This window comes from Callorhinus ursinus, unplaced genomic scaffold (genome assembly GCF_003265705.2).
Source record: "Callorhinus ursinus isolate GAN/ISIS: 27379988/994484 unplaced genomic scaffold, GSC_fseal_2.0 scaffold2, whole genome shotgun sequence".
Taxonomy (NCBI): domain Eukaryota; kingdom Metazoa; phylum Chordata; class Mammalia; order Carnivora; family Otariidae; genus Callorhinus; species Callorhinus ursinus.
In genome coordinates this window covers 7,648,951-7,675,747 of record NW_027397064.1, presented here as the reverse complement: position 1 = coordinate 7,675,747, position 26,797 = coordinate 7,648,951, and the positions used below count along the sequence as shown (strand labels likewise).

At 46.5% G+C, this 26,797-nt stretch overlaps 1 protein-coding gene and 1 pseudogene across 12 annotated transcripts in view; both read right to left on the bottom strand.

Annotated features, from left to right (window-relative positions):
• The window catches only part of SP110 (SP110 nuclear body protein), a 47,957-nt gene that overhangs the window by 2,445 nt on the left and 18,715 nt on the right, over positions 1 to 26,797 (bottom strand). For 4 of the 12 annotated variants that reach the window (XM_025890135.2, XM_025890145.2, XM_025890205.2 and 1 more), the window contains 11 exons: positions 26,407 to 26,472; positions 24,586 to 24,729; positions 22,020 to 22,088; positions 18,067 to 18,237; positions 17,444 to 17,586; positions 16,558 to 16,602; positions 10,742 to 10,854; positions 9,930 to 10,038; positions 9,548 to 9,619; positions 8,843 to 8,983; positions 5,442 to 7,751 (listed from right to left, as the gene is read on the bottom strand). In XM_025890135.2, the coding sequence (XP_025745920.1) occupies positions 7,641 to 7,751; positions 8,843 to 8,983; positions 9,548 to 9,619; positions 9,930 to 10,038; positions 10,742 to 10,854; positions 16,558 to 16,602; positions 17,444 to 17,586; positions 18,067 to 18,237; positions 22,020 to 22,088; positions 24,586 to 24,729; positions 26,407 to 26,472 (1,184 nt within the window). In that variant the 3' untranslated portion in view covers positions 5,442 to 7,640. Of the gene's footprint in view, positions 1 to 4,661; positions 5,272 to 5,441; positions 7,752 to 8,842; positions 9,046 to 9,547; positions 9,620 to 9,929; positions 10,039 to 10,741; positions 10,855 to 16,557; positions 16,603 to 17,443; positions 17,587 to 18,066; positions 18,238 to 22,019; positions 22,089 to 24,585; positions 24,730 to 26,406; positions 26,473 to 26,797 lie in introns of those variants that run through there. The other 8 variants (XR_003211793.2, XM_025890162.2, XM_025890172.2 and 5 more) reach the window with 8 other exon arrangements.
• On the bottom strand, positions 23,246 to 23,373 carry LOC112808191 (U4 spliceosomal RNA; annotated as a pseudogene).

The window sequence follows — 26,797 nt, the reverse complement described above, 5'->3', positions numbered from 1 at the left end:
ACAAACACTTGAGGCAGGCCGAGTATAATGTTCCTCCCGGAAGCTCCTGTCTTAATGTTAATGCCTTGCTGGAGAGAAAAACTACCTTAGCTCGACAACAGCCAGGCAGGCCTCCAGTATCCTGTAAATCTTCTTCGGCATATGAAAATCCTTTCGGAAGTTCCCTTGGTCTTGACTTCCCCCAACCCCAAAGGATATAATCGGTTGTCCCTCACACTCCGGGACCAGCAGCTCTCTCTGCCCGCCGGTCCTGTACCCGTGCTTTAATAAAACCGCCTTTTTTGAACCAAACACGTCTCAAGAATTCTTTCTTGGCCTCCGGCTCTGCACCTCACCAACATCCCAAAACTACATCAAGTGTAAGGTGTGTTTTAATTTTAGGTATCTCAGGACAGAAGCTGGAGCCTGGAGGAGAGACTCCCCTGACCCCCGTCCATATTGTCTGCCCCTCCTGCCTTGGGCACAGTGGTCCTTCTTCATTACTCCCACTGCAGGTCACCCCACGAAAAGCCTGGACAGTGGGAACTCGATGCTTGGAAGCACTAAGAGCGGAGGGGGTGGCCGTACAAAGGGCTCGCCCCCAGCCACCTCCCCTACTTCCCATCCCCTACCTCCACCTAGACCGTGGGTGACCACAGTGCCTCTTTCAAGATGTGGGTGTTCCGTGTCTCCTTGGGGCCTCTGGTCCTTCGCTCTGGGCCCCCTCCTGCCTTCACTTCCTGCTTTTCCCTGCAGCCATTGCAACGAAGCATTTCTACCCGGGACCTGGCACTATCCTGGATTCCCTGTTCTTCACAACTGCCTGTAGCCCAGATACAACGTCGGGGGGGGGGGGGGGGGGGGGGGGGGGGGGGTTGGGGGCAGGGGGATTGTGATTTCACAACTAACATCCAAAGAAAGCTTCAAAACGAATGTAGACACCTCGGGTCTCTCAAGATAGACCCCCCAGCAAAGCATCTTAAAGCAGGTCTCCACTTGCCCCTCTCTCCGAGGTCCTGTGGACAGCCGTGCAGTGACAACCTGTTTCCTCTCTCACCTGCTTTTCCTCCCAGCCCTCCCTGCCCCTCAGCAGCCTCCCTGCCCCCACTCCCAACTGCTGTCTCCTCCTGGTTTCATTTTTCCTTCTGGAAACACCTTCTTTCCTTTCTCATCCTTGTTTCTGAAAACTGGTTCTATTTGAATAAATGTTTAAATAAACTAGAACACACGAAACACCCAAACAAAACAACCCGGAAGTCAAGCAAACCACAAATGTGCGCTGTCTCACCCTGCAGGGTCAGGGAAGCTCTTGCTATTAAGTTGCAGGCTTCACCGCATTAGTTAGATTGGTTCCTTTGTCAGAAGATAAAAGTGAGTCCTGTCAAAGGGCAGTGGATGTCAGACTTCATTGTGGCAAAAAAGTGTCACTTCAAAAACTTGGTAAGCTTGTTAAATGCACCACTTTCTGGGCATCCGTCCTAGAGATTGCTATCTAGGGCCAGGGACCCTGGAATTTGCATTTTAACAAGCTTCCTGGTGATTCCGAAGCTGTGGGCCATGGACCATGTCAGCAGGAAGGGGCCCCACGTACAGCCATCTTGGAGGACCCTTCTCTGAACACCATCTGGTCAAACATACTTTACCGGGACCAAAGACCCCTCTCGTGGTGCAGCTTCCCACAGAGCAGGTTGTGGGCATTCTTGCAAACGGGAGATTCCAGAATCCAGGTCCGAGGATGCTGTTGGCCATCTCCAGGCTGGGCCAACCACTAGACCCCAAACCGTTTCAGTGAAAAACAGACTACATAGCCCTCTTTTAGCCTGCATCCCTAGTACGGCTCCTAGGGCGCCTACACTAGCCTTGAGATCTTAAACCTGTGATACGAACAGAAGGGACCTGTCTCGTGTTACCTTCAGGCAACCCTCAGTCACTGCAGAAGTCCGGAGTGCCGGGCACTCAGAGCTGGGTTTGGAGCCTGCCCTGGGACAGGAGAAAGAGCTCTTCTTTGGCTCAGGTCTGCCCAAATGTTCCAAAGAGCTCAGAACCAGGGCCAGAGGTCCAGGGTAAACCGTTCTGAGGACCCGGGGAAAGATGGTTTTGATACGAGGCTCTGGCTATGCATGTAAATCAGGCGTGGTCCAGATATGGAAATAGCCAAATTTGCCCCCTGGCTTCTGGCCCGGGGCATTGGTATTTGTAGGTGCTGAGGGGTGGTCTGACTGCCTGTTAGGACCAATCCTCTGCCTTACTTCTCAGGAGGACGTGCCTCTCCCAGGGGATACTCCTTCCTGCGGGATGCCAGTATGTGCTAGAACATCTATGGTGTTTCCTGCTGGTGAGTATTCACACATGCCCATTAGCCTCCACCTTTCACCGGAGGCCAGAACCCTCCTGCCTGAGGGCAGAAAGACCAGGCTTTCATACCCCTAGGGCACTTCCGTGGGTCTAGCAATCAGTTCAGACCCTAGGCATGGGGTCCGCAGAGCCAGCCCCTTGGTCTGGGCCTTGAGAGCTGGGCATCACTGCAGCCCCGGGTCTGAGCCCACAGTCCCAGGGCCCGGCCATCTGCCTGGAGGGCTGCCGAGTCTAAAGGCTGGAAATCTTAGTGTTGCCCCTGGGAAACACGGACATGTCTGCCTCATCTCGTTCCCGAGACTCTCCAGCATTGAGGGCCAAACCGTCCCTCCACCTTGAACAAGTTCTGTCCCAGGGCGATGGGACTGATGAGTTCTGGTGGCAGCTGACATCCTGGACCTGCAGCCACCCCTTCCTACTGACACTCAGGCCTTGTGTCCAGGCCTGGGTCCCTGGCCTCCCTGCTGAGTCCCCCCCGCTCGAGGGCCTCGTGCTGTCTTCTGGCAAATTGGCCTCCATGTCACATCCGGATCAATGGAGGAGAGGGTTCCCACAGGGATGTCACTCGCTCTAAAGAGATGCCAATGGTTGCTCGTGGGGCAAGGTGTCCCCAGTGCCAAGCATCTCCATTCTGGTCTTGTCCGAGGGACACGCCTGCTGCCACGCTGCCCAAAGGGATCCTCTGCTGGGAGGGTCTTTACTTTACTTTACTTTAGCTCTGGAGATGCAGGTGGCCCCCTTGAGACCAGGGGAAAAATGAGTAAGACAATGGCTTCTCGGATTTCGTTAGCTCGTGTGTCACTTCTCAGTGGCGTGGCTGTTAAAAGGAATAGGGTCTGCGCTTTTCTTTCTTTCTTTCTTTTTTTCAGGGACAACGGCAGAAGGGAGAGCCTGGAATCCTGTAGCCCACACACCCGATTCCAGGAGGCAAGGAACTCAGGAGCATCTTCAGGAGGAAAGAAGCAGTCAGGCTTCTCAGACAAGGAAGGAGAGAGGCCAAGGCTCCCAGCAGGACTGACCAGGCCAGCTGGAGGCAGAGCTCCCAGCCACCCGCGGGACGGGAGCTAGCTCTGCCAGAGCGTGGAAAGCATCTGAGAAAGGGACTCAGGCCAGATGCTGATTGCCAGTTAAGTCTACCTCCCCTGAGGGCAGGTGTACTTGACCAGGAGACCATGCCTTCCCAGCTCCTAAGAATGAATTTTCCAAGGTTGAATTTCTTTTCCTTTTTTTTTTTTTTTTTTAAGTAAGCTCCACGCTGGGTGTGGAGCCTAACGCAGGGCTTGAACTCATGACCCTGAGATCAAGACCTGAGCTGAGATCAAGAGTCAGACACTTAACCGACTGAGCCACCCCGGCGTCCCTCCAAGGTTGAATTTCTAGTATCAGCTGGAGGGGGGAGCATATTCTTACATATAATTCCTCCAGTCACTCCCAATAGAAAGCTTTTCCGTGTTTCATTTTTGTAGCCTCAGCCCTGCCCAGCTTCAAGGGGACCACTGTAGAGTCATTTATAACCTCCGATGTCACAACTTGGCCGGGGGCAGTCCTGGGCTGACCTGGACTCTCAGTGGCCCTGGCCAGCGGGGGAGGGGAAGAATGGAACCAAGCTGTACCAGGAAGGGAGAAACAGCCTGGGGGCAGAACTAGAAGGGGTCCCTGGGAGGAGGCAATTGGCCCGTGTGCAGGGGTGTCGTGGACGCCAGAGGGTGGGCCTGGGAGCGGGAAGTCAAGAGAAGAGCAGGTGGGAGCCTACCTCCCGGAGGGCCTGGGGGAGAATGAAGGTCAGCTGAGTGGACCAGAATAATCCAGACCCGGCTCTTACGGGTGGAAATAGTGTGGAAACCAGAGGAGCGACAGGACAACCAAAGGGAGCCGGAGGGGGAGATGGCTCCTGGGACGGGGTCTTGGTTGTCATGGCAACTAAACTGATAGCTGTTGAAACTTTCAAAGGAATAAATGACTCTTTCAGTGTTGTTGGGTTTCTTTTTCCTGTTAGAGAGCAAGCCAGAGCTGTGCTAGGAGAAAGAGAGACGTGGTTCAGCTTGCCAGGGCCAGAATGGGAGAGAGGGTCACAAATGGATGCGCTATCATTTAATACCCAACAATCCTGGCTGCTGGTAAACACTGGGGTGGGGGCGGGAAGACCTTTTATCCTGATGCACTGACAGCGAGTTGGGAGGAGAGATCCGCACGCAGGGACGGCCATCTCCACCCCCCCCCCGCCACCCCCCACCCCATCTTCCCTTCCAGAACGACATCAGGAGCGGGAGTCTTTATGGTCTTGTTTGTCCCCTTCCCACATCATAAAACAAATTCTATTTCTTTACCTGCTTCTCTTAAGTCAGGGTTCAAGCTGCTTCCACTCTTCGCTGGATCATAGGTGGTCAGTCTGTATCATAGTTCACCCTGCTGTGGAAACACTGGGGGACTCCTCTCTCTCCATGGTGACACCAGGTACTGGAATGGAGGCTCCCACACACTCCTGCCCGAGTCCCTGGTGGGGAAGGACAGCGGGGTCCCAAGGTGCCGCTCACTTCTTGTGTCAGTCGGCCCGGGCTGCCGCAACAAAACCTCCAGCTTGGGCAGCTTAGACGACCGGTATTTATTTCCCACAGCTCTGGAGGTTGAAAGTTCTGGATGGAGGCGTCAGCTGATTGATTCCCTCCGGGCGAGAGCTGGGTCCTGGCGTGGGGGGGGCCTCCGTCTCGCTGCCTCGTCACCTGCTCCTTCCTCTGTGCGCATGGGCAAAGCCACCACGAGGTCTCTTCCTCTTTTTATGGGGACAATCATCCTACCTCATTAAGGCCTTATGCTTGTGACCTCATTGAACGATTAACCCCTTCTTACAGACCCTGTCTCAGAGTACAGGAGGCGCAAATTCAACATATGGATCTGTTGGGGGACACAAGTCAGTCCATAACGCTCTTCCATTTGACACTACATAAGAAGGAAAAAATCAGAATCACAGGTGAGGACAACTTAGTAGTGGCAGTAACTTTTTATTTTCGTCTCGAGAAAAGAAAAGTATTGTGGTAAGAAAAATGTGCTTGGTTAATAGAGAGCAATGAGCATTATTAAGGTGATAAAAAAAAATATTGACCATAGAATTGCAATTGTTTTGAGTTAGTATATTTAAGTCTTAGACTAATGACCTCAGAAGAGGAGTGCTTCCCAGAACTTGTTTTTTCTTTTTTTTAAATGATAAATAGGGAGGCCAGAGAGTGGCTAGCCAGCATATGGATAATAGATGTTCTTGAAAGAGAGCCCAGAACAAAAGGATCAGAAAGATTTAATGCAGCTGCTGAAAACAGAACTGGATATGTATATTGAAAGGGCAGAGTGCCAGGCAAGATCAATGATAAGAATATTACACTGAATCCTGTCCCGTCAAAAATATGTAACTATAAAGAGAACAAGGAAACCTGCTATGTGTCTACACACTAACAAAGAAACAGAATTCTGTCTGAACACAGACTTCACGGGTGTGGGACGAAAATGCCCAAACCACAGTGGACCAAAGTCTAAGTTGATTTTGAAGGTGAGAAGTTGTGATAAAACACATATTATAGCCCAACAGTGAGTTTATGAAAACAAAGAAGACATTCAGAGCCGTGCAAAGGCTCAGAAAACATGTCACCTGTGTAATCTTCTTTTAAAATTACCTAAAGACACACTGACTGAAAGAAGGAGCAAAAAAAGAAGGAAGGCTAAGTCACTGCAAGAAAAGACCAGCAACATTGATTCACAGCATTAATGTTGCTCTCATGAAAATAGGTAATGTAGTTTCAACTTTTGCTTTTCAATTTAGTAGATATTTGAAGTAACAATTTATGTCATGTAAAAATAACAAAATAATGGCTTATATAATATAATTGAATAAAATTAAAATAATGAATACAAAGTAAAAGTAAGCATTTAATAACGTTAATACACAGCCATATTATAGTGAATTCCTCCCCATTTCAATTAGGAAGCTGAGGGGCACAAAAAGTGACAAACACCTTGGCTTAAATATGTGGCTCATTAAAGATACTTTATTTTTGGCTCTGAATTTATTTATTTGTTTTTAAAGATTTATTTATTTATTTGAGAGAGAGAGAGAGAGCACGAGCTGGGGAAGGGGCAGAGGGGGAGGGAGAATCTCAGGCAGACTCCCCGCTGAGCTCAGAACCTGATGTGCAGGGCTCTATCTCAGGACCCTGAGATCATGACCTGAGCTGAAATCAAGAGTCAGATGCTCAACAGCCTGGGCCACCCAGGCGCCCCTGGCTCTGACATTTAAAAAATAAGTAAAAAACACATTTGGAAAACTCGCAGGTAAATATTAGAATTAAAAACTCTCACAAATGCCTTCCAGAATAGAAGGTAAAAACAAAGAAAATGTAGACAAAAATCACATGAAAGTATTCCAAAGAGAAGGAATAAAATAATATGGCAGAAATAAGGCCAAGTATAAACAATACACACAATGAATGACTTCTTAGAAAACTGTAAAAGTGGAACTGATTCAAAAAGCAAAAGAATATCTGAATAGTTTAATGACCCCGTAAAAGCAGAGAACATGGTCAATATTAGCTCTACAAAGAATGGTAGGCTATATAATTTTATGAATTGGTTCATTTAAAACATTATAAACTATTCCAGAGCTTATATAAAGGGTAGAAAATTTTAGGCATTCTTGTGCCAAGCTGGGATAGCCCTGCCATCTGATTTTGACAGTACACAGAAGCTTACGGACCAACCTCATTCATAAACACAGGAGCAAAATTCTGAAAAATACTCTCTGCAATGATATATGAAATATATAATATATATATATATATATACACACACACACACATATATATAACAGAAACACTATATAACAGAATATACATATAAAACAGGAGCAAAATAATTTCCACACAATTTAGGATTCAGCTTAATTTCTTTTTCATAGTGGTAGGACTGTACAGATTCTGAAGCTATTATCCTCGTAGTTTAGTTGAGCAAATGAGAATAGATAACTGTGGGAGAAGAGAGATGGACATATTGACAAGGAAGAGGCCTGTGGTGTTGGCTGGGGATTAGAGATGTAGTTTAAAAACACACACACACACACACACACACACACACACACACACACATTCTTTTAGGTGTAGAAAGAAACAACAACAAAAAAGAAGGTATGATGATGGTATGAAGGCTCTGGCTTTGAGTCAAGAGGGCTACCAATAGCATCCCAGACTCACTGACTGTCTAAAGATGGCCAGGGTCACGTCATCTGGATCCTGAAGTTGGGGTGCCTTAGTCTTTCTAGAACAGGGTCAAAGAGTCTGGAAGCTGTTCTCCTTGGCTTTGCAAAAAATAAACACCTCTTTGAGGTCCTTTTCAAATTCTGCCTCCAAGTCCAGTCCTATCTGACCAAAGTCGGAAGTCTGAAAGAGAAATAAAAGCAAACAGATGTCTTAGGACAAAGAATTAGGACCATCAAATCACTTGCATTTTTGCATCTTTGGGGGGGGAGCCCCTCCCTGCCTGTCCCGAATGCTGTGCTTCCCCAGCAGCCAGGCAGACTGCGCAGGGCCGGGGGAGATGCTGAATGCCACAGATATTGAAATGAACAAGCCTCTGCCCGATTCCTAACTTGGACCTGACCGGTGGTCAGGACTGGAGAGCTGATTTTGATCACTGCAAAGCCTGAGCTTGGGGTAAAATAGATAGAGATAAAGCATTTCTTGAAAGCCCACCCTCTGAAGGAAAGATGAGCCTTCCACTCTCTGAGGCTGAGACTGGGCCAGGCCTGGAGGGAGCTCCCTGGGTAGACTCTCCTTCCAGCTCCACATGCAGACACCAGTTAAAAAATTTCTGGTTCATGAACATGCCAATTTGTGCCATGGAGGAAGGGAAGGAGGCTGGGTGGAGATGGAAATCTTCCTTAGATATCTCCCAAGAAATACCTACCCAAATGATAGTATAAATCAGGATAAACTCAACAGACCAAAGTTAACAACCCGTTGGCTTGCAAGATAACTCAACTCTCGCTACTGACAAATGACAAAGCCAACAACATCTGAGGACAATTCTGGAGGTTTGGGTCCCCTGGGGAATTTAGGAGTAAAAAAATCCAAGCATGAGCAACCTGGGAGTTTAAGGTATTTCATAAAGTTTAATTCCTTCACTTATTTCTGTATTTCTGAGGCATGGAAAACAATGCAACCATGAACTACCTTTCCTCCCCGTTTGAACAAGGAGGCAGGATGAGATGGACTGTTCTCAGTGCCACTATCCCGCCCATCCTAGAATTGGGGACGGATTGTTTTCAGGCCCCATTTACAAGGATTCTTCCCTGTCCTGCTTGCTGAATTCCTCTCCGCCCCTGGAATTTAGAGGCCGCTTTCTTTTGTAATCCCACTCCTTTTGAGCTCTCTCCAGGACGAGATTTGTACAATTCTCTCAACGTTCTGCTGCCCCAGAAATTAGCGAAAAGCAGAAAGGGGGTGCAGAGGAAACAGGAGACACCCCTTACCTTGTAAAACGTTTTATGGTTGCGAAAGATCAGGCGCATGTCGCGAACAAACCACGCCACTGTGTACACTTTCTCTGTCAACCTTTCCTTAACCAGGTCCAACCACATGGCTTCCTTAAAGGGCTCTCCATAATCCCGAATCTAGGGACAAGACCACCAAAAGGGTGATATTAACGCAGCCATTATTCCTGGAAGGGATCCAACTGAAATACAACAGAAGCGATGATATTAGCATCGGACTTGTCTACGCCAGACACCGCTCCGAATACCGCCACTAGGTTAACGTATGATCCTACAACAACCCTTTGAGATACGTCCTATAATTACCCCCATTTTCTAGACGAGGGAACCAAGGGAGAGAGATGTTAAACAACCTACCCAGGATTTCACAGCTAAAAAATGGTAGAGGCGGAACTTGAAGTCTCCTGAGAAGGTGCCCTAAACCCTCTGCTGTCTGTAAGAAAGATATCCCCACCAAAGAGAAGGCAAAACTGAGGTGCCCGGGAGGTGGAGCAAGTTGCCCGGGGTTCCCAGAACCAGGACACGGTGGGTGGAGTTTGAACCGGGTCGTCCCCCTCCAGACTCTGCAACGACACCTGCTCTCGGCAAACAGCAGTGCCCTTCGGAGGCACACTCCCAAATTCCAGAATGAGCTTTACAAAAAAGAGATGCCCGAAAGGACAAGAATCATAAAATGTCACTTACATTAGGTGGGGTTTCTGCAAAAAAGGAGCTTTGTGGATGACAGTAGGCCTTCAAGAGGAGGAACTCACATTTCTGTAAAATGTGAAGAAAGCTTTAAAGGGAAATGGAGCTCGGAGAAAGCAAAGCCGGACCCGTGCCTAGACAGACGGGCACAAGCAGGAAGAACCAGACACAGCCAGCCGTCCAAACCACACTTGCCAAAGAGCCGTGCGGTGCGTCGAACTCTGTTTGGACTCTGTTTGGGCATCGAAGCGCCATCCTCGGAAGCGAGACACTGCAGGCTCCCTCAGGTACCCATGAGCGCCCTTCCCCTCCCCCTCTACCTATTGACTTCTCCCATGTCTGGGGTAAGGAGAAGGCTTGGGCTTGGCAACCGACTCACCAACTGCTCCTCAGGCTGCATCTGCCTCTCCAGGACCTCAGATTCCCCGTGACACTGCTGCCTTCCCGAAGACTCCTTTATCTTGCAGAAGGTGCAACTCCATGGGCTCCTGAGAGGTCGAGCATAGGTAAGGGCCAGGCCCCTGGAAACAGCCCCTCTTCCTACGGCTGCCACCATCCTCCTTTCAGGCATGGCCGACGGACACAGCTGGGAGATGAAGGGGACACCTCCCAGAGTCTCCAAGACCCCACGTGGGGCCTGAGCCCATGACCCTCCTCCCATGGAGGGTGGCAACAGGGGGCTCAGCGCGTGCCGGGCGGTGTCAGGGTGAGTGGTGGGCTCTCCTCTCCCCAGCTGAGCTGCTGGGAGCACAAGGCACCCTGCCTGTCACACCCAAGTGTCAAAACTGGGCCTTAACCCCTGGGGACCCAGGACTCTATCAGCCCGTCGAGCCCGTGGTAAAATGCATGAAACCAGGCCACATGTCCTGCCTTTTCTGAAAAAGCACAGAACATAAACAGCTGGTGTTTCCCATCCTCAATTCCCAGGGACAGGAGTCAGGGTCGTAAAACTAGGAGAGGACACTATCCGGGGGCAGTGGCAAGGTAGAGTCAAGGTGGCTCAGTCACAGACTCAGAGCCAGAGGCTGTCATGATACCACATGGAACATAGGCTGCTGCCCCATCCCAAGGCTCTGGGTCACACCTGAGCCACGACGCTCACGGGTCCTGCCCTTCCGCCTGGAGTTGAGCCACCAAAGGCAGAGCCCGGGCAGAGTCTGTGTGCAAAAGGCAAGGCTGGGTTTCACAAACCTCTCCTCTGCAGACGGGATGTGACAGTCTTCATGAAAGGCTCTTGGACAAGTGTCACAGCAGACGAGTGGTCCCCCTCTACGGCACACCTCACAGTCCTTGGAGTTTTCCCACTGGAAGGGGAGATAATGCAGCAGTGCTGGGATCAGCACTGACACCAAGGGGCTTTGGAACACACCATCCTTGCGTGTTCCAGAGTGGATGCTTCCAACCCGCCTGACCGTGGCGCTCCGGGAGAGTGCTGAGATGGGGGGCGAGCCTGGCTTTTCCAGTCGCAGAAGGGCTAATGGCAAGAATCATCAAGCTGCCCCTTGAACCACACCTGCCAGAGCTGGAAGGGATGGAAGGTCCTTTAAGCCCTTTCTACACCAAGTGTGGTCTGAGGACCAGCTGCATCAGCATCACCTGGGAGACATGCAGACTTACTGAATTGAAATCCATTTTAACAGGATCCCAGATGGCTTGCAAGTACATGAAAATTTGAGAAGACAAAGCTTTAGGCAACCTCCTCATTTTACAAGTCTGGAAAGACGAGGTGCTTTTTTTTTTTTTTTTTTTTTTTTTTTCCTGCAGAGTCAACACAACTTAGTACCTGAGCCAGACTGGCACCCAGGCTGCCTGTGCCTGGGTTCAGAGCTGTTCCGTCCACTGTGTGTCATCCCAGGCAAGAATGCTGGGCAGACCCAGAACAGTTCCTGACATTATGGCCAACAAACAGAAACATAAAGACAGAGAGCAGCTGTATAAATGGGTCGTTTTGTGGGCCTTTGAAATCATTGTCTTTCTCATGGCCTTAAATTGGGAACGAGTAAATTCTACAAGTGATCTTTACTGCTGGATAAAGACCTACAGGCAGGAGCCCCTGGTTCCACTCCCGACCCTGCAAGATGGACAGTGGGGCTCCACACACAAGGACATGTTTTCTCCGCACTTAAAGGGAGGAGTCAGGAAGAGGCATCTTTCTAGGTGGTGAAAAGGTGGGAAATAGAACATCAGGAACTGGAGCAAAGGACTGAATGAGCTGGGGATCAGTCATACCTAAGGAGAGAGATCCTGCCACTACCCTCAACTGTCCACAACAGAAGTACAAGGACCTGGGTGAGGGCATAAGGGATGGAAATGTTTTGTGCGTTCTCAAAACTAGCCACTCAGAGGGGCGCGGGGGTGGCTCAGTCAGTTAAGCATTTGCTTTTGGCTCAGGTCACGATCTTGGGGTCCTGGGATCGAGCCTTGTGTCGGGCTCCCTACTCAGTGGGGAGTCTACTTGTCCCTCTCCCTGCTCATGCTCGCTCTCTCAAATAAATAAATAAAATCTAGCCATTCAGCCAGAGTAAAAATCCCTCTTGATGTGGGGATGAGTTCATCTCTGTCTTAATTGGGGAGGCTTCCTGAGCAAATTCCTCTACTTACAGGGGCCCCAGGACTCCATAAAGAGGGCTCCCCACCAGCCCTGAAGTTCAGGTGACCTTTCTGGATTTCCTCTCCTGAACTTCCCAGTCTGCTTTTCTTTGTCCCTGGAGTTGACACTCTATGGCCGTTCTTGCCCTCTGACTCGCCTGCCCAGGTCCAGGGTGCAGACCCCAGTTCCCCAAGCAGCCCATACCTACCCACTCCTCCTAGTTGAGACCCCAGTTGGATCCAGAGCCCCAGCCCCTCTGTAGTGTGAGCACTGATAGTTTTTTTTCACTTTTTTTTTGTAATGTGAGTGCCTAACTGAAGCCTTGATTGCTCCAGCACCCCGATAAACACAGCTATCTTGCTATTTCTCAAGTAAACATTTCCAGCCACACAACTAGATAAAGAGCCAGGCCACCAATCCCCACTGAGGCTCCTTTGTTTTAGGGATCTCGGTTCATTTCAATAACTGACCATTTGGGCCACTTGTTTGTTTTTAAAAATTTTTTTAAGATTTTGATTTATTTGAGAGAGAGAGAGAGCGAGAGAGAGAGAGAGCAGGGGGAGGGGCAGAGGCAGAGGGAGAAGCGGACTCCCCACTGAGCAGGGAGCCCAACACTGGGCCGATCCCAGGACCCAGAGATCATGACTTGAGCTGAAGACAGATACTTAAACGACTGAACCACCCAGGTGCCCCTGGGCCACCTTCCCCCCACCCCTTCCCACACTTTAAATTCTAGCTCTTATGTTTTAAACTCACCAATAAAGATTGAACCAGAGAAACCCTAGGCCCCCACCCTCTACCCCAATTAAAGGCAGAACCTCACGCCTACATGCTCATTCCCTCTCTCTCTCTACCTCTTTTTCTACCTCTGTCTCTCCATCTGTCTCTCCACAGCCTCACTGTATGGCCCCAGATGCACTTTGTAATTTCCAGGTCCTGTAAATAATAAACTTTTTTTTTTTTCCAGTTTCCTGATGCTTAGTGCTGGAGGGCATCTAGTGATTATAATAAGAACCACAAAGGCCGGTCCAACCACAACATTGGTTATTGATAGGCTGTGACCAACACAAAACACCCCCTTCCCTAGGCTCTGGAGTGGAACAGTTTCCAACACACATGATATGACAGAGAAAGAGACAAAGGACTTACAGCTCCACAGCCGCGTTCTGGCTCTGGCTTTTATATTTGATGGCTGACAGCTTCAAGTCCCACTCCTCTTTCCCTTTTGCCACATCAGGGTGGCAACTGGCTAAGGCAGCTCAGGGGCTCCCCCTCTTGGCCCCAGTGAGAAGTTCAAACCAGACAAGCTCCGCCCCCGCAAGGGAATTCTCACCCTGCTCCCCCTCCCCCCATCATAATAAAACCTTGGGCTACTCCCCCTCACTACTCAGGCCATTTTCACAGCAGCTTGGGAGACGGCCCTGGTCTCCCTAGAAAGCCTCAGTACGTGAGTAATAAATCATTTCGTACTCTCTTGGTGCATGTAGCGCATCATCAGTTTTGGTATCCGGACCCAGTTTTTGGTGGAGGGCTGATCCCGCTTCCTTGCCGGCAATCAGAAGACAACGGGCTCAACAAGCAAGGAGTCTCAGGGACTGGGGTCTGTCTTCTCTTGCTCTGGCTTGCTGACTGGCTCCACTAACTGGCTTATGCTTTAGTGTTCCTGCCTGCTGGTCCATGGCACTGAGGTTGCCGTCACCCACCATGAGGCACCATTCATTCTTCCCAAGTTTAACAACAGACCAAATGGGCAGTCAAATAGAGAAACAGTAGAGGTAATCACTCCTGTGTGAAGTAGATCTTGTATCATGAGTTTTGAGGCTTGAAGTTTATACTGGATTCTACTAACTATTTTAAGAGAGGGGAGGCCCATGGGTTCCTTTTTTTTTTTTTTTTTTAAGACTGATTCAACTTCATTATTCATTGGGTAAGAACATCCACGCCCACTGTGGGATATTTTAGAGCTATGAGTATTATGACCATGGGGCATTTAGGCAAGGCAACAGTTTTGATGGTTAAAGTGAGGTATACCTGTTTGTCCTCTATTTTATCTTTGGTAATGCCCCTAAAAGTACAGCGGGTAACTTGTTTAAATTTAGTGGGATATAATTCCTTGCAAAGGAGCTCCACCCATTAAGGTCCTTATACCCAGTATTATCGAAAATTACTGACACCAACTGCTTGGCAACTGGCAAGTGTTTCGCTGTCCCAGATTTGGCTAGGAAGTTCTGCTTTGTGCCTCTTTCAACAGCATCTCCGCTGCAGCTTGCCTTCACCTCTGTAGGGATGTAGCATTACTTTGACATGGTTGCCTACAGTACCTCAACAGCTTTACCATCACATACAACCTCTGCAGGCAAGATCTTAACTACATCCCACTTTCCCCAGGAGCACAAATATAACACCACATTGATGACATCCTTTTCATTTGACATACTCGTTCAGAATGTCTAATTATTCACAAAGGAGCTCACAAAAAGGGGCAGGCCATCATCTACACACAGTACAAGGCCCCATCAGCTCAGCAAACTTCTGGGCATTATTTGGTCATTTGAAGGTTGCTCCATCCCTGAAACTGCCAAGAAACAATTGTTGAAAAACCCTCTCAGTACCCAAGACTATTGCCCAACATCTTTTAGGCCTTTGGATCCAGGGTAACATATTCCTCATTTATAGATTTTACTTATGTCCAGGTATGCTTGCTTGTAAATTGGCCCACTTTGAAGAGAATCCCTTTAATCAAAGGCTCTAGAATCTGTCCAAAAAAAGAAAAAAGGCAAAAAACCCGTTCTCCTTAGTTCCCACTATACAACATTAGAGTAACCACTGCTATCTTCACACTGGGCCCTTCTAGAGACGGAGGGTCTCACAGGCCCTGAGCCTATGACTTTGTACCAGCTGCTCATTTTGCCTTGGGTTATGGGAGCAGCGTCCCCCAGGGAAGTCACAAAACATATGTTTGGAGTATCAGCATCAGGTTTCTTGAAAGTACACAGAGACAAAGATAGACACCAATGGAGACTGGGCATGTTGCTGAGCAACAGTGATGTATTAGATAATGTGGCTGAAGAAAAGGCCTGCATTCATCCATTTATAGTCATTACAGATTATCTCATTATCCCAATGTGGCTACTGATAGGCAGGACCAAAATGTCGGGTCAAGTGTATTTCTGACTATAATGTGCTGACATGTGGCATTATGAGTGAGAAGGAACTATAATATTGGGGCCATTAATTAATGCTCTGGATTTAAAATATCTTTATTGTTTTGTTTCCTGGTTACAAAAGTAATAAACGGTCATTATAAAAATTTTACCTGTACAGAAATGTATAATATGGACGACAAATGTCCCATATAATCTTATCCCAAAATAACCAATTCATTCAGATATATTTTCAATCATAGACCTACAAAGTCACATAAACAAAATTGGGCTCCTTCTACTACTACTACTATTACTACTACTACTACTACTACTACTACTACTACTACTACTACTACTACTGCTAATTTAAGCTTCTGAAAGCTTTCTTGACCTTAGAAGCTTTGGGTGGTTTTCCATTGACTGAGGAAGGAGTCTATACTCATGCATTTTTTTTTAAACACCACTCAGTAGATATGTCAGTTTATTTTATAATTATGATGGGCATTTGTATTCTTCCCTAATTTTTGGTTATTACAAGGAGCACCCCTGTACACATTAAGGTATTTCAAATCAGCATGGAAAAGATGTTTTATACAATAAACAGCTTTGGGGGCCCCTTGTCTTTTTGAACTTTGAATGAATCCAGCCAAGTGTCAGGCCAGCCTCCAGGGTAACATGCGAAAGGCAACCATGGGAAGTTCACGAATGAGATTTGTATTTGGAGGACATATTTAAGCAAATGAAGAAGGCTGAGGAGGAGCAACTGGTGCAGACAACGATGACTGCCATTTTCACCTGGAGGGATGCTCTGCCGAGACAAAGCTCAGTTCAAACACTATTCCATTTTGGTGCTACTGATAATGAGCACGTTGAATTGAGGAATAGTTGTGTTCAATCAAGGATGGTCGTCTTGCTCTTTCACATACGGTTCTTGTCTACCTCCATTTCATAATTACTTTTCAAACTAGAGCAATCTATTTCTGACACCCTTTATTTGTATTCATCCAAATCTCTAAAACACATGTAAATCATCAGTTTTTGCCCTAGTCCTTATTTTAAGAGTTATTTGTGTCCCCATCTCAAATTAACTATGAAATTATGATGGCACGTACATGTATCAATGTGCCAATGCCATTGTCATGGAGACGCAATGCCTGAAAGTAAAGGTGACCCAGGGCTGGGGAACTTGAGGACTCGAAGGTGAGCCTTTGGATGCAGAGAGTCTGCAACATGGTGACTGAAAATGTGGTAGAAATTCACCTGCTCTTTACCTCTCTCTTGACACTTATTCTTGGAGGACAGAGTAAAAGTCCTTTCTGAAAGAGAGAAGGGGTCAGTGAATGAGGTTATTCTAGAGGCTCTTCTTTTGTCCATATCGAAGTTCCCACTTCCTAGTGAATATTTGTCGCTGGACATCCTACTGGGTCTCAAACCCAAGGTGTATGAAAGAAACATCAGCTCCATCCTCCAATCAGTTCTTCTTCTGGACTTCACTCGATAAAATCATTTTTTTTTTTCCCATTACTCAAACCCAAGATCCATTAGTCCTTCTTTCCCAGGTCTTTTCTCACCCACTTTTTCCCCTCTCCATTTCTCCTTCTGTAGGTAAAGTCCTTATGATTCCATCACAGTGATAACTTTTTGAGTGTTTTTGGGGAGGCTTTGTGTTGGGTTCTGGGATCCCAACCAACAAAGACCAATAGCCTTGTTTGTTGCTCACAGGATAGTGTGTGAGCTGGGGAAGTACAGAGGAGAGACTGCCCACAGACAGGGTGGTCCTTAAAAGTGTCACCCCGGCGTCCAGATGGAGCAGGGTCTGGAAGGGGCCTTTATTGGGCAGAGGATGCAAGGCTGCTCTCTGAGGTCTGTGTCTCCATCTGGCTTCCTCCAGCTCACCCCATCCAATATCCCCAGGCTAAGCTTCTTAAAACTCTCCTGACCTCACAACCCTTTGCTCACATTTAAAGTTCTCCACTGCGGGCACCACCAATCTGCGTTCCTAACTTTATCACCCACAACTTTTTTCTATGAAAAATCTAGCTCTTTCTCAATCATGCTGTGGAATCCCAGTGGAAATTCCTTCACATTTCCGTTATTGAAATTCCACTTATCCTTCGAGGAATTAAAACCATCACCCATCTGTTCCCTGTCAAATACCTTCAGCAGCTCTTCTAAGGTCTTTCCTCTGCAATGCACAGACTGCTTCCATTTCCTTGTATTTGCCCGTTTTCCTTCGATTTCAAATTCTTTTGGTGTGAACCAGACCCCCGCCTCATTCCGAATGCACTTCTCTGAGGATCCTGTAAGATAAAGAAGGCTTTATTCTTTATTCTTTATTCCCAGATCCAATTTCATTCTCTGTGAATTCACCCTAAACCTCAAATCCTTAACTGTGGTTGTTCCACCTGCCTGGGTCCAGAGAGACTCCCTGTGGGGAGAGAGCAGTAGCAAGGGAGTCTGGACTCCTCCTTTCTCAGACTGAAGGAAGCCCTGAAGCCTGCAGGAGTGGTGTGGGAGTGGGAGAGGATTTGCATCTTATGTGACATCTACACGTGGCAAGTAGAGCCACTGGGTCCAGGGATGACTTCCACGTGGGAGTGGAGTGGCTCAGCTGCCAGGTTTACCAGGATACAGAAAAGTGAAAATTCTTTCTTAATAAGCACTTCTTTCTCTGCAGCCTAGCTTGCAGGGTTTATTTCCTGGATGATTAAACACATGGGGATTTCCCTCTCTTCTGGTGGTTCTAGGGGTTCCAAAGAGCAGAAGACTGAGAAACCCACCTTGTTTCAATTTCTCCTTATATAAAATGCCTTTGGCTTCACCACAAGTCACAGGAAGTTCAGGAGAGAGAAAATCCACAGTTTCATCTTTGGCTTTTTCTGAAAGTAGAAGAGTGTAGTGTTGCTCATTCTTCATTCTATCTCCTTCGTGGATTTTCCTTTCCCTAAGTTCTGATAATAGGAATAACAGTAATCATGTAAATAGTACTGGAGGGCAGCCTCTGGTTAACTGGCAGAAGGTCTTCCATTTTGAATGGCAGATTAGCTAACATGGACAGAGCAGTTTCCGATCAACAAAACCATCACCACCAACACCACATCAAACAAAATGTTTAGTAAAACATATAGGGCTTCTTTGGTGAGTGGGTTTTAATTCATAAGCTAATTGGCCATCACCTAAGTTTCTTTATTCCATAAGCAACCTGCTTATCTCTCTGTGCTGATAGAAGTTGCCTGCTCAAAATATTTTGTGGTGCTCATGTAGCTGGAGGAAAGGTTTTTGTCTATAATCTTATCTCCTGATTTAAACCAAGGCAGGATGAGTGAGGTGCTTAGTGCTGAGGTATTAGTGTCAGTCTTCATTTTTTGCTCTCCTTTTTCATTTTATTGCTTTTCCGTTTCTTCCTCTATGAGTAAAAAAGAAAAACCCCAAGAACTCTAGACTAATCTGCGAATTGCTCATGGAGAGATTTGGCAACTGTGAACCCCTGAGTCGGGATGTGGGATATTGATTCAGGAGAAGCAGTTGTAAAAGAGTTTAAAATAAATATCAGCAATTCCTGCTTCTTTTTGCTCTAGCCTTACTGTGGGTGGATTCATTCCAGATAGACTGCAGGAGCTGTCTCTAGGGGGAAGGAGAAAACTCTGCCCATGGCTTATGTTGCACTATACAGGATGTTACTTGTAGAATAAGGCTAGGTGAATAACTAGTCCAACTTTCTCTCTTGCCTCAGATACTTATTAAAAGAGCCAAAAGGAGGGGTGCCTGGGTGGCTCAGTCAGTTAAGTGTCTGCCTTCGGCTCAGGTCATGATCCCAGGGTCCTGGGATCAAGGCTTGTGTCCAGTTCTCTGCTTGGCAGGGAGCCTGCTTCTCCCTCTCCCTCTGCTGCTCCGTCTGCTTGTTCTCTCTCTCTCTCTCTCTCTCTCTCTGTCAAATAAATAAATAAAATCTTTAAAAAAATAAAAAAAAAAAGAGCCAAAAGGAAGTGTATGAGAAAGCAAGAGCACCATTGGAAAGAGAACAGAGCAGCATGAATGGTGAAGAAATCATTAGTTACTTTGGAAAGATGTGAACTAGAGTCAGATAAGAAAGCAGAGATTCCCGAGAAGTGAGGGGATTTCTCCCCTGAACAGAACGCTAGAAGATGCCCAGCCTTGGAGGGGCAGGGGCTATAGCAAGCCTGGGTAGGAAGGAGGGGTGGGAAGAACTTAGTTTCAAGAGCCAGCCATTCTTGCATGGAATGGCTGGCTCCACTACTTGTCTCCAGACTCTGCCCATTTAAATAAATATGGCCCAGGGGATGACAGCTCAGCCTCAGGAGCCAGATTGGCTGGGCTTATAATCTTGGCTGTGCAGTTTACTAGCAAGGTTATGTAAGTGCATATTACTGTCAAAGTTGAGTGGAAGATTTGCCACTGGGGGTTCCTAATGAGGGTGACAAGGCAGAGCCACAGGTAACTTTGGACTATTGCAAACCCCAAGGTGGATTAGCAGGGCATTGGGGACCTTGTATGGTTTTCTGTCTCATGGAACTAATTCCCTAATTCCCTATGGTAAATACAGGTCCCAAAACACAGATGTCCCAGACACGGTTGCAAGCAGATGCGGGAACAGTGGGTGGCACTGGCAGTTCTGGGCAGCAAGCCAGGGTGCAGAGTTGTGGTACCAGCAGAACTCCCTCCTTTACTCGGTGCAGGCAGCCTACCAAGTCAGGCAGGACCTTGTGTCCGGAGTATTTCCAAAGCCACCACCGTGTACCTAAGTAGGGACAGCTTTCTGATCTGTTCCCAGTCATCCTGCATTTGGCTTAGTCTCGCCTGCTCCTCTTGCAAACAAGCTTTAAGGCTGGAAACCGGAGGGGAAGGCCGGCCTGCCGCTCTCCCACTCTATGAGATCACCATTCATAAGTGTGAGTGAACAATGAGGAGCCTGCTATGAAAAGTAAGCAATTAACAAAGAGAGTTCATGGAAATGAAAAGCATGGTGGAGGAAACAAAAAGAAAGCCTAACAGAGACAAGGAAAAGCAGAATGGAAAAAAAGTTAATTACTGATTGGATAGATGAACATAGGGAAAAGGCACAAGATGAAAATCATTCATGGACAGATGTGGCCTGGGGAAAGATCTGGAGCTCCATGGTAGTAGTCACTGGAGCTCATACTGCATTGTATGAGGAAATGGAGGCTCTGATATTGGCATTCATACTTTGTAAAGAAGAACAGATAATGTGTTGATCTGATAGTTATTTAAGCATAAACTGTGTGAGGCACAGAGGAGCTGGACATAGAGCAATGAGCAAGACTGACTGCTTACTGATCTCATTTGACTTTCACACAGTGAACAGTTAATTATAGTTGTGACAAGGGCCATGAGAAAAAAAAAAACAGTAGGCTCTATGAAGGCATGTCGGGGAGACCTACCCTTGCCTGCTGGGCCAGAGAGTTCTTGATTCAAGGTGAGGCCTGAGGGTGTGAAGCAAAAGGAAGGAGGGCAAGGGGGGATTAGCTTTGGGGGGGAAGTGTGTGAGGGGGACACACTGAGGAAGTCCTGAGCAGGAAAGGGGGGCATAGCGTCCGGTGTCAAAGTGGCCTAGGCTCTCAGAAATCAGGCTGGTGGGGACACTCGGGGTGTGGGTAGGGGTTGGATTGCGGGTGTGGGTTAGGTTGTGTTTCTTGACCTAGGTGCCAGGTACATATGAGCTTTTCCTTTGTGTTAATTCCTCTAGGTGTACATTTATGGTATGTGCATTTCTCTTAGGCACATTACACCAGTGCTACTCAACATGTTAGCGTGTGATGAGACAGCAGCTTGATCCAAGTAGAATCAAGGCTCTCAGGGTCGTGGGATCGAGCCCCAAGTTGGGCTCCATGCTGGGTGTGGACCCTGCTTGGGATTCTCTCTCTCCCTCTCCTTCTGCCGGTGCCACCCCCGGGAGGCGCATTCACTTTCTGTCGCGCTCTCTCTCAAAAAAGGAAAAAGAAAAAAAAAAAAATAGAAATCAAGGCATCTCCACTGAGGAGGTCTTGCTGTAAAGACAATTTGTCCAGTGTCACAGTTAATTTATAAGCTCCTTCTTTTTGCAGACCTGCCACAAACGGACAAATTCATGGGGAAAAAAAGACCAATGTCACTGGAGCATAGAGGGAAGGGAGAGGGAGAGGGGATGATGTTGAAGATGTGTCACAAAAGCAGAAGAGAAATGTGAGCAAGCAGAAGAAGAGGAGGAAGAGAGGAGAACAGTGACCCCAAGAGGCCTCAGGGTGCAGGGGGCAGAAGCAAGCCAAGGGGCTGACCCACAGAGACCAGGCTCGTACCCTTGTCTATCTCAGGAAGAGAAAGTTCAGCTCTCTGCAGATAGGAACACCAACAGGGCCTTGCTTCCATAAGGGTTCTCACCCTATGGAAGGAAGGAAGTAGAGGTTGATGTTAGAACTTGACTCATGGGTTCAGTCATTCTCTCTTGAACATTTTGGGTCTTTGTTGGTGGGTTCTCTGTTGAAGAATCCATCCTAGTGCCGAAGCAGGTGATTGGGTAGGCGGCACAAGGAATGCACTGACATTCACCTGGAGTGTCAGGTGTGACACCTTGTTAGAGCGGAGAAGAATGCAGGTGAAGGAGACCTAGGCAGTGGACAAGAATGGGAGGGAAAGAGGAGGAAGACAGGGAGGCAAGCAATTAGCATCTGGCCAGGGCGCCATGCGGCCTGACCGGCCCTGCTTCTGGATTACTTACCCTTTGGAAGAATATTTTTCTGACACCTTCTTGTTGAACTTGAACTGACATTTTTTTCCCTTTTCTTTTCTAAAAAAATGAAAAAAATAGTGTCATCTATAATTTGAAACATAGATTTATATGCTTTATATAGCAACTATTTTAAAGTAATTTTTTTCTGTCTTTCTACCGCTTTGGAGAAACAAGATAGATATGAGTCTTGTGAAATGAATATTATAGCATTGATCACGGAAAACTAGCAAGCTCATGTTGATAGGGAGGAAGGCTAAAAATATTATAGATGCTGTATATTAATAAATTAATGTATATTAATATAATGTATAACAATCAATATAGTGTTTTTAATACACACTTATATCCATAATATATATGTATTTAATACAAACAATAGAAGTAGATAAAGGATATAACCTTATAAACATAACACAGAAAGGGTTTTTTAAGGAAGAAATATAGGGCATAAAGCCATGGTTCTCAATGTGGGGTGATTAGGTCCCCTGGGGGATATTTGACAATGTTGGGAAATCTTTTTGTTTCTCACAGCTGGGAGGAAGATGCTACTGGCATCTAATGGCTGGGATGTTGCCAAACTTCTCATGATGCACAGGACAGCACTCATGACAAAGAATTATTCAGTTCCAAATGCCAATCAGTGTCAAGGTTGAGAAACTCTGGCATAAACCATCTTGGAAAAGATAAACTGATTTGTCTAAATAAAAAAAAAAGTTTCCACAACCAAAAATTTCTCAAGTTAAAAGACACAAATAAAATAAGAAAAATTGCAATAACGAAGTGTTCATTTCTGTGATAGATTAAACAAAACAAAATGAATCATCTTATACAAAAATGGGCAAACATGAACAGGTGATCCTGAAAAGAAAAAAATTCTAATAACAAAATTTATTTAAAAAACCAGGTATCTTCGTGGAGATAGGCTAGATGATGTTATGGTAAATTGTGATCCTCCCAAATCTCAGTGGTTGATTACAAGTATCGGCAAATGACAGCCTGATGGCCAAATTGGCTCAATACCTGTTTTTAAAAATAAAGTTTTGGGGTACCCAGTGGCTCAGTTGGTTAAACGTCTGCCTTCAGCTCAGATCATGATCCCGGAGTCCTGGGATTGAGCCCTGCATCGGGCTCCCTGCTCAGCAGGGAGTCTGTTTCTCCCTCTGCCCCTCACCTCGCTCATGCTCTCTCTCTCTCTCTCTCTCTCACCCTCTCTCTTTGTCTCTCTCTCAAATAAACAAATAAAATCTAACAAAGTTAAAAAAATAAAAATAAAGTTTTCAATTAGCAGTAGTCGCGCCTCGGATAAACCTCGTTGGCTACGAAACGGCCACTGCGCATTGGAACACAGCCAGGTGTATTTGCTTATATATTTGTCTCTGGCTGCTTTCATGCTACAATGGCAGTGTAGAGTAGTAGTTGCAATAGAGACTGTATGGCCAGCAGAGCTTGAACTATTATCTGGCCCCTTTTAGAAAAAGTTTGCCAAGTGCTGGTTGAGAACAACCCAGTTGTACTTCTTCATGTTAACTCATTCATCACAAGTTAGATGAAGTTCCATGTCATTGACATACATGGCCTGGGGACAGAGCAACCTCTCTCTAGAACACCGTTGTTCCTATGGCAGAGAAAAAGATGATACACAGGATCTTAAAGCTTTGGCCTTGAAGGGACCCTCACATCTCTGCCCACATTTCTTTGGCCAAGTCAGGTGACATGGCCACACTGGGGTCCACAGGGCAAGGGTATATAACTTTCAGAGATATCAGTGACCACTAATACAACCTATCACATGCAAAATGCAAGAAAATTCAAAGGAAAACATGGGTGGAATAGCATTTTTTTTTAAAGATTTTATTTATTTATTTGACAGAGGGAGACACGGCAAGAGGGAACACAAGCAGGGGGAGTGGGAGAGGGAGAAGCAGGCTTCCCGCGGAGCAGGGAGCCTGAGATCATGACCTGAGCCGAAGACAGACGCTTAACGACTGAGCCACCCAGGCGCCCCTCATTCTTTGTTTTTAATCTGTCAAAACAGAAAAGTCTTACTATTTCTAGTTTTGGTGGAGATGGAGGAAAAAGAGCATCCATATGATGTTAATGGGAGACTAAACTGATAACAATTTGATCATCAGGGTGTGCTAATTTTAAATATTGACTAAGCCACTTCACTTCTAGAAATAAGCCATTAAGAAATATTCTTAAGAGTGTGTCCACTTTGAGGATTGGTGCCACTCCTCCCAGGGAGCAAGCTTTGGATCCGACAGGAGCCCCCAGACTCAGTGGAGCAGTGGTGACTCTACTAAGAGAAATGTCAAACAGTAGACCCTGGGACACGGTCACGTTGAGCCCACGTGGCACAGCTGAGCTGACCTGCATGTTGGGAGCCCTGCACTGACTTCTTCCCACAACCACTCTCAGTCCAGCAGCTCCTTGCTGTCCTGTCTGCACTGCTCCCTTCTACTGTTTCCTTCACACAATACCCAACTCTGTGCCTGCCCCATGAGAGACCCTCCCACACTGAGCATTCGAATGGCAGAGTCAGTCCTCAGCTTACCCTTTGGTCCAGAGGTTTGGACACATTCAGTCCTTGCCTTTTGAGCCCTTGTCATGATCTTTGAGTTCCTGGTGGAATCATCCTTCCTTTCAGTTGTTTGATCCACCACATGGAGCTTCTTTTGGATTCTGTGCCGAGGTGAGGCTGCCCGTGGGACAGTGATTTGTGAACAGTTTAAATTGGGGTCCCCGGTGAACTCCCTCCTCCCCCTGTTAGTGACTTCCCCTCTCATACCCGAGTCCTCCACCTTTCAGGAAATCCCTGTACTCTTACACCTGTCTTTTATCTTATTTTCTTATAGTTATTCCTCTTCTTTTTTGTGTCTCTCTTTTTTTTCTTCCCCAAACTCACAATTCTTCATCCCGTTTCTCTTTCTCCTCTTCAACCTCTCTTTTTGTCTGTTAACTACACGTGCATCAACTAGAACGTAAGCTCCCACTTATGCCATATTTTCACATTAATAACCAGTTTTTCAAGAGTAGAAGAAAAATAGAGACATCATTATAAGCCACATATAAGAGATTTACTTAGCTAAAACTCAAAGGTATTTGTGATTTGCTCACTGCTGAACCCGTAGGACCTGGCACATGTACCTAACACATACCTCACACTCCAGTTGCCTTTGTTGACTGAATATATATATGAGCACATTTGTGAAAATATTAAAGTGATGTATTTTTTTATCCTTATAAATCACAATGGCCCAGGGTTCCCTAATTATTAAATCAATAAGTATCTGGGAAAGGACAGATGCTGGCTAGAACTGAGACGTCACTGCTCCGCTGAGACTCTTTTGGAGAGCTTACACAAAATCTCGAAACACAGAACTTGCTGAGAGCCCACGGGATTTCTAAATTCCCAAAATTACCTTTATATGCTAACAATACAAGTTGGGAGGTCTAAATGTGAAGTTTTCCGAGAAGAGGAAAACTCAGCATATGACAAAGACTAAGTTTCTCCGGCCGAGGGAGACGATGGGGTTGGAAATCAGGAGAAAGAGACAGGAAGAAAAAGAGGGCAAGCGCGTAGATCTGAGTCCCCTCCTAGGTTACAACCCTGAGACTGAGAGGCACTGGAAGCAAGCAGGAAAGTGTGGAGCATGTCCAAAGCAGTGACGCTCATGTCATGATGCATGTTGGGAGCTGAGGGGAAATGCCCTCCCAGGGCGCTCACAGAATGGCCCAGAATCCAAGGGAATCCTTACTGACTGGCACACCTTGGGTACATGGTTTTGAGTAAAAGGATGAAGGAAAAGGGAAGGAGGAAAGTAGGAGGGAGAGAGTTCAGGGTGACGAAGACAGCAGAGAGATAAAGCAGAGGAACCGGAAAATGCAGTTTCGCACATTTTTGTTTCCTAAACTGCAAATAATGCAATTTTCATGCATGGAGTAGACACAAGATAAGCAGGCACGAGGCAATTCAGGTGACTTTGAATGCTCCATGACTCCAAATCTAACTCCAGTCTGATACTGGGAGTCTGAATCCTGCCTGCCTATTAAGACTTGCTTTGTCTATTCATCCTGGCTCGGAGCCAGACTAGACACGGTCCTAATCTCAAAACTGCCTGACACCTTCTGTCCAGTTCCACCCTATCGCTCCCATTGATAAGAGAAAAGAGGTCTGCTGGAACCAACATGGTGTCTGGGTTCTCCTTCTTTTGTGAGGAGAGGGCCTTTAACAGGGTAGTCTAGGGGGCAAGGATGGGACTGGCTGTGCTCCAGGGATACCCAGATAGCCATGTAGCAGGAGAGGAGGCCATGCGGGTCATCCGGTAAGGGCCGTGATGAACAAGGGAATAGTAATTTCATTTTTCTTGCTTACTTCTTGGGAGCTTGTTTTCCTGTCTTCTTTTTGAAGATGGCGGGTTGTATTTTTCTGTCCTCTTTCCTAAAACAGAAAAAAAAAATCATCTCTTATGGCTATAAATATTGATCTTCAAGCTTGAAATGTCAATACTTTATAAATAAATTTATGTAAAAAAAGTACTGCATTTTACTCGGAAATAAAAAAAGATTGAACAAAGAAGTAATAGATACACCAAATCATCAACATTTAAAATGTGCCCTTTAAAAATAAAATATGCCATTTTTTTCACATTAATAACCAGTTTTTCAAGAGTAGAAGAAAAATAGAGACATCATTATAAGCCACATATAAGAGATTTACTTAGCTAAAACTCAAGAGCAAAATCATAAAAGTAAAAGATGAACAG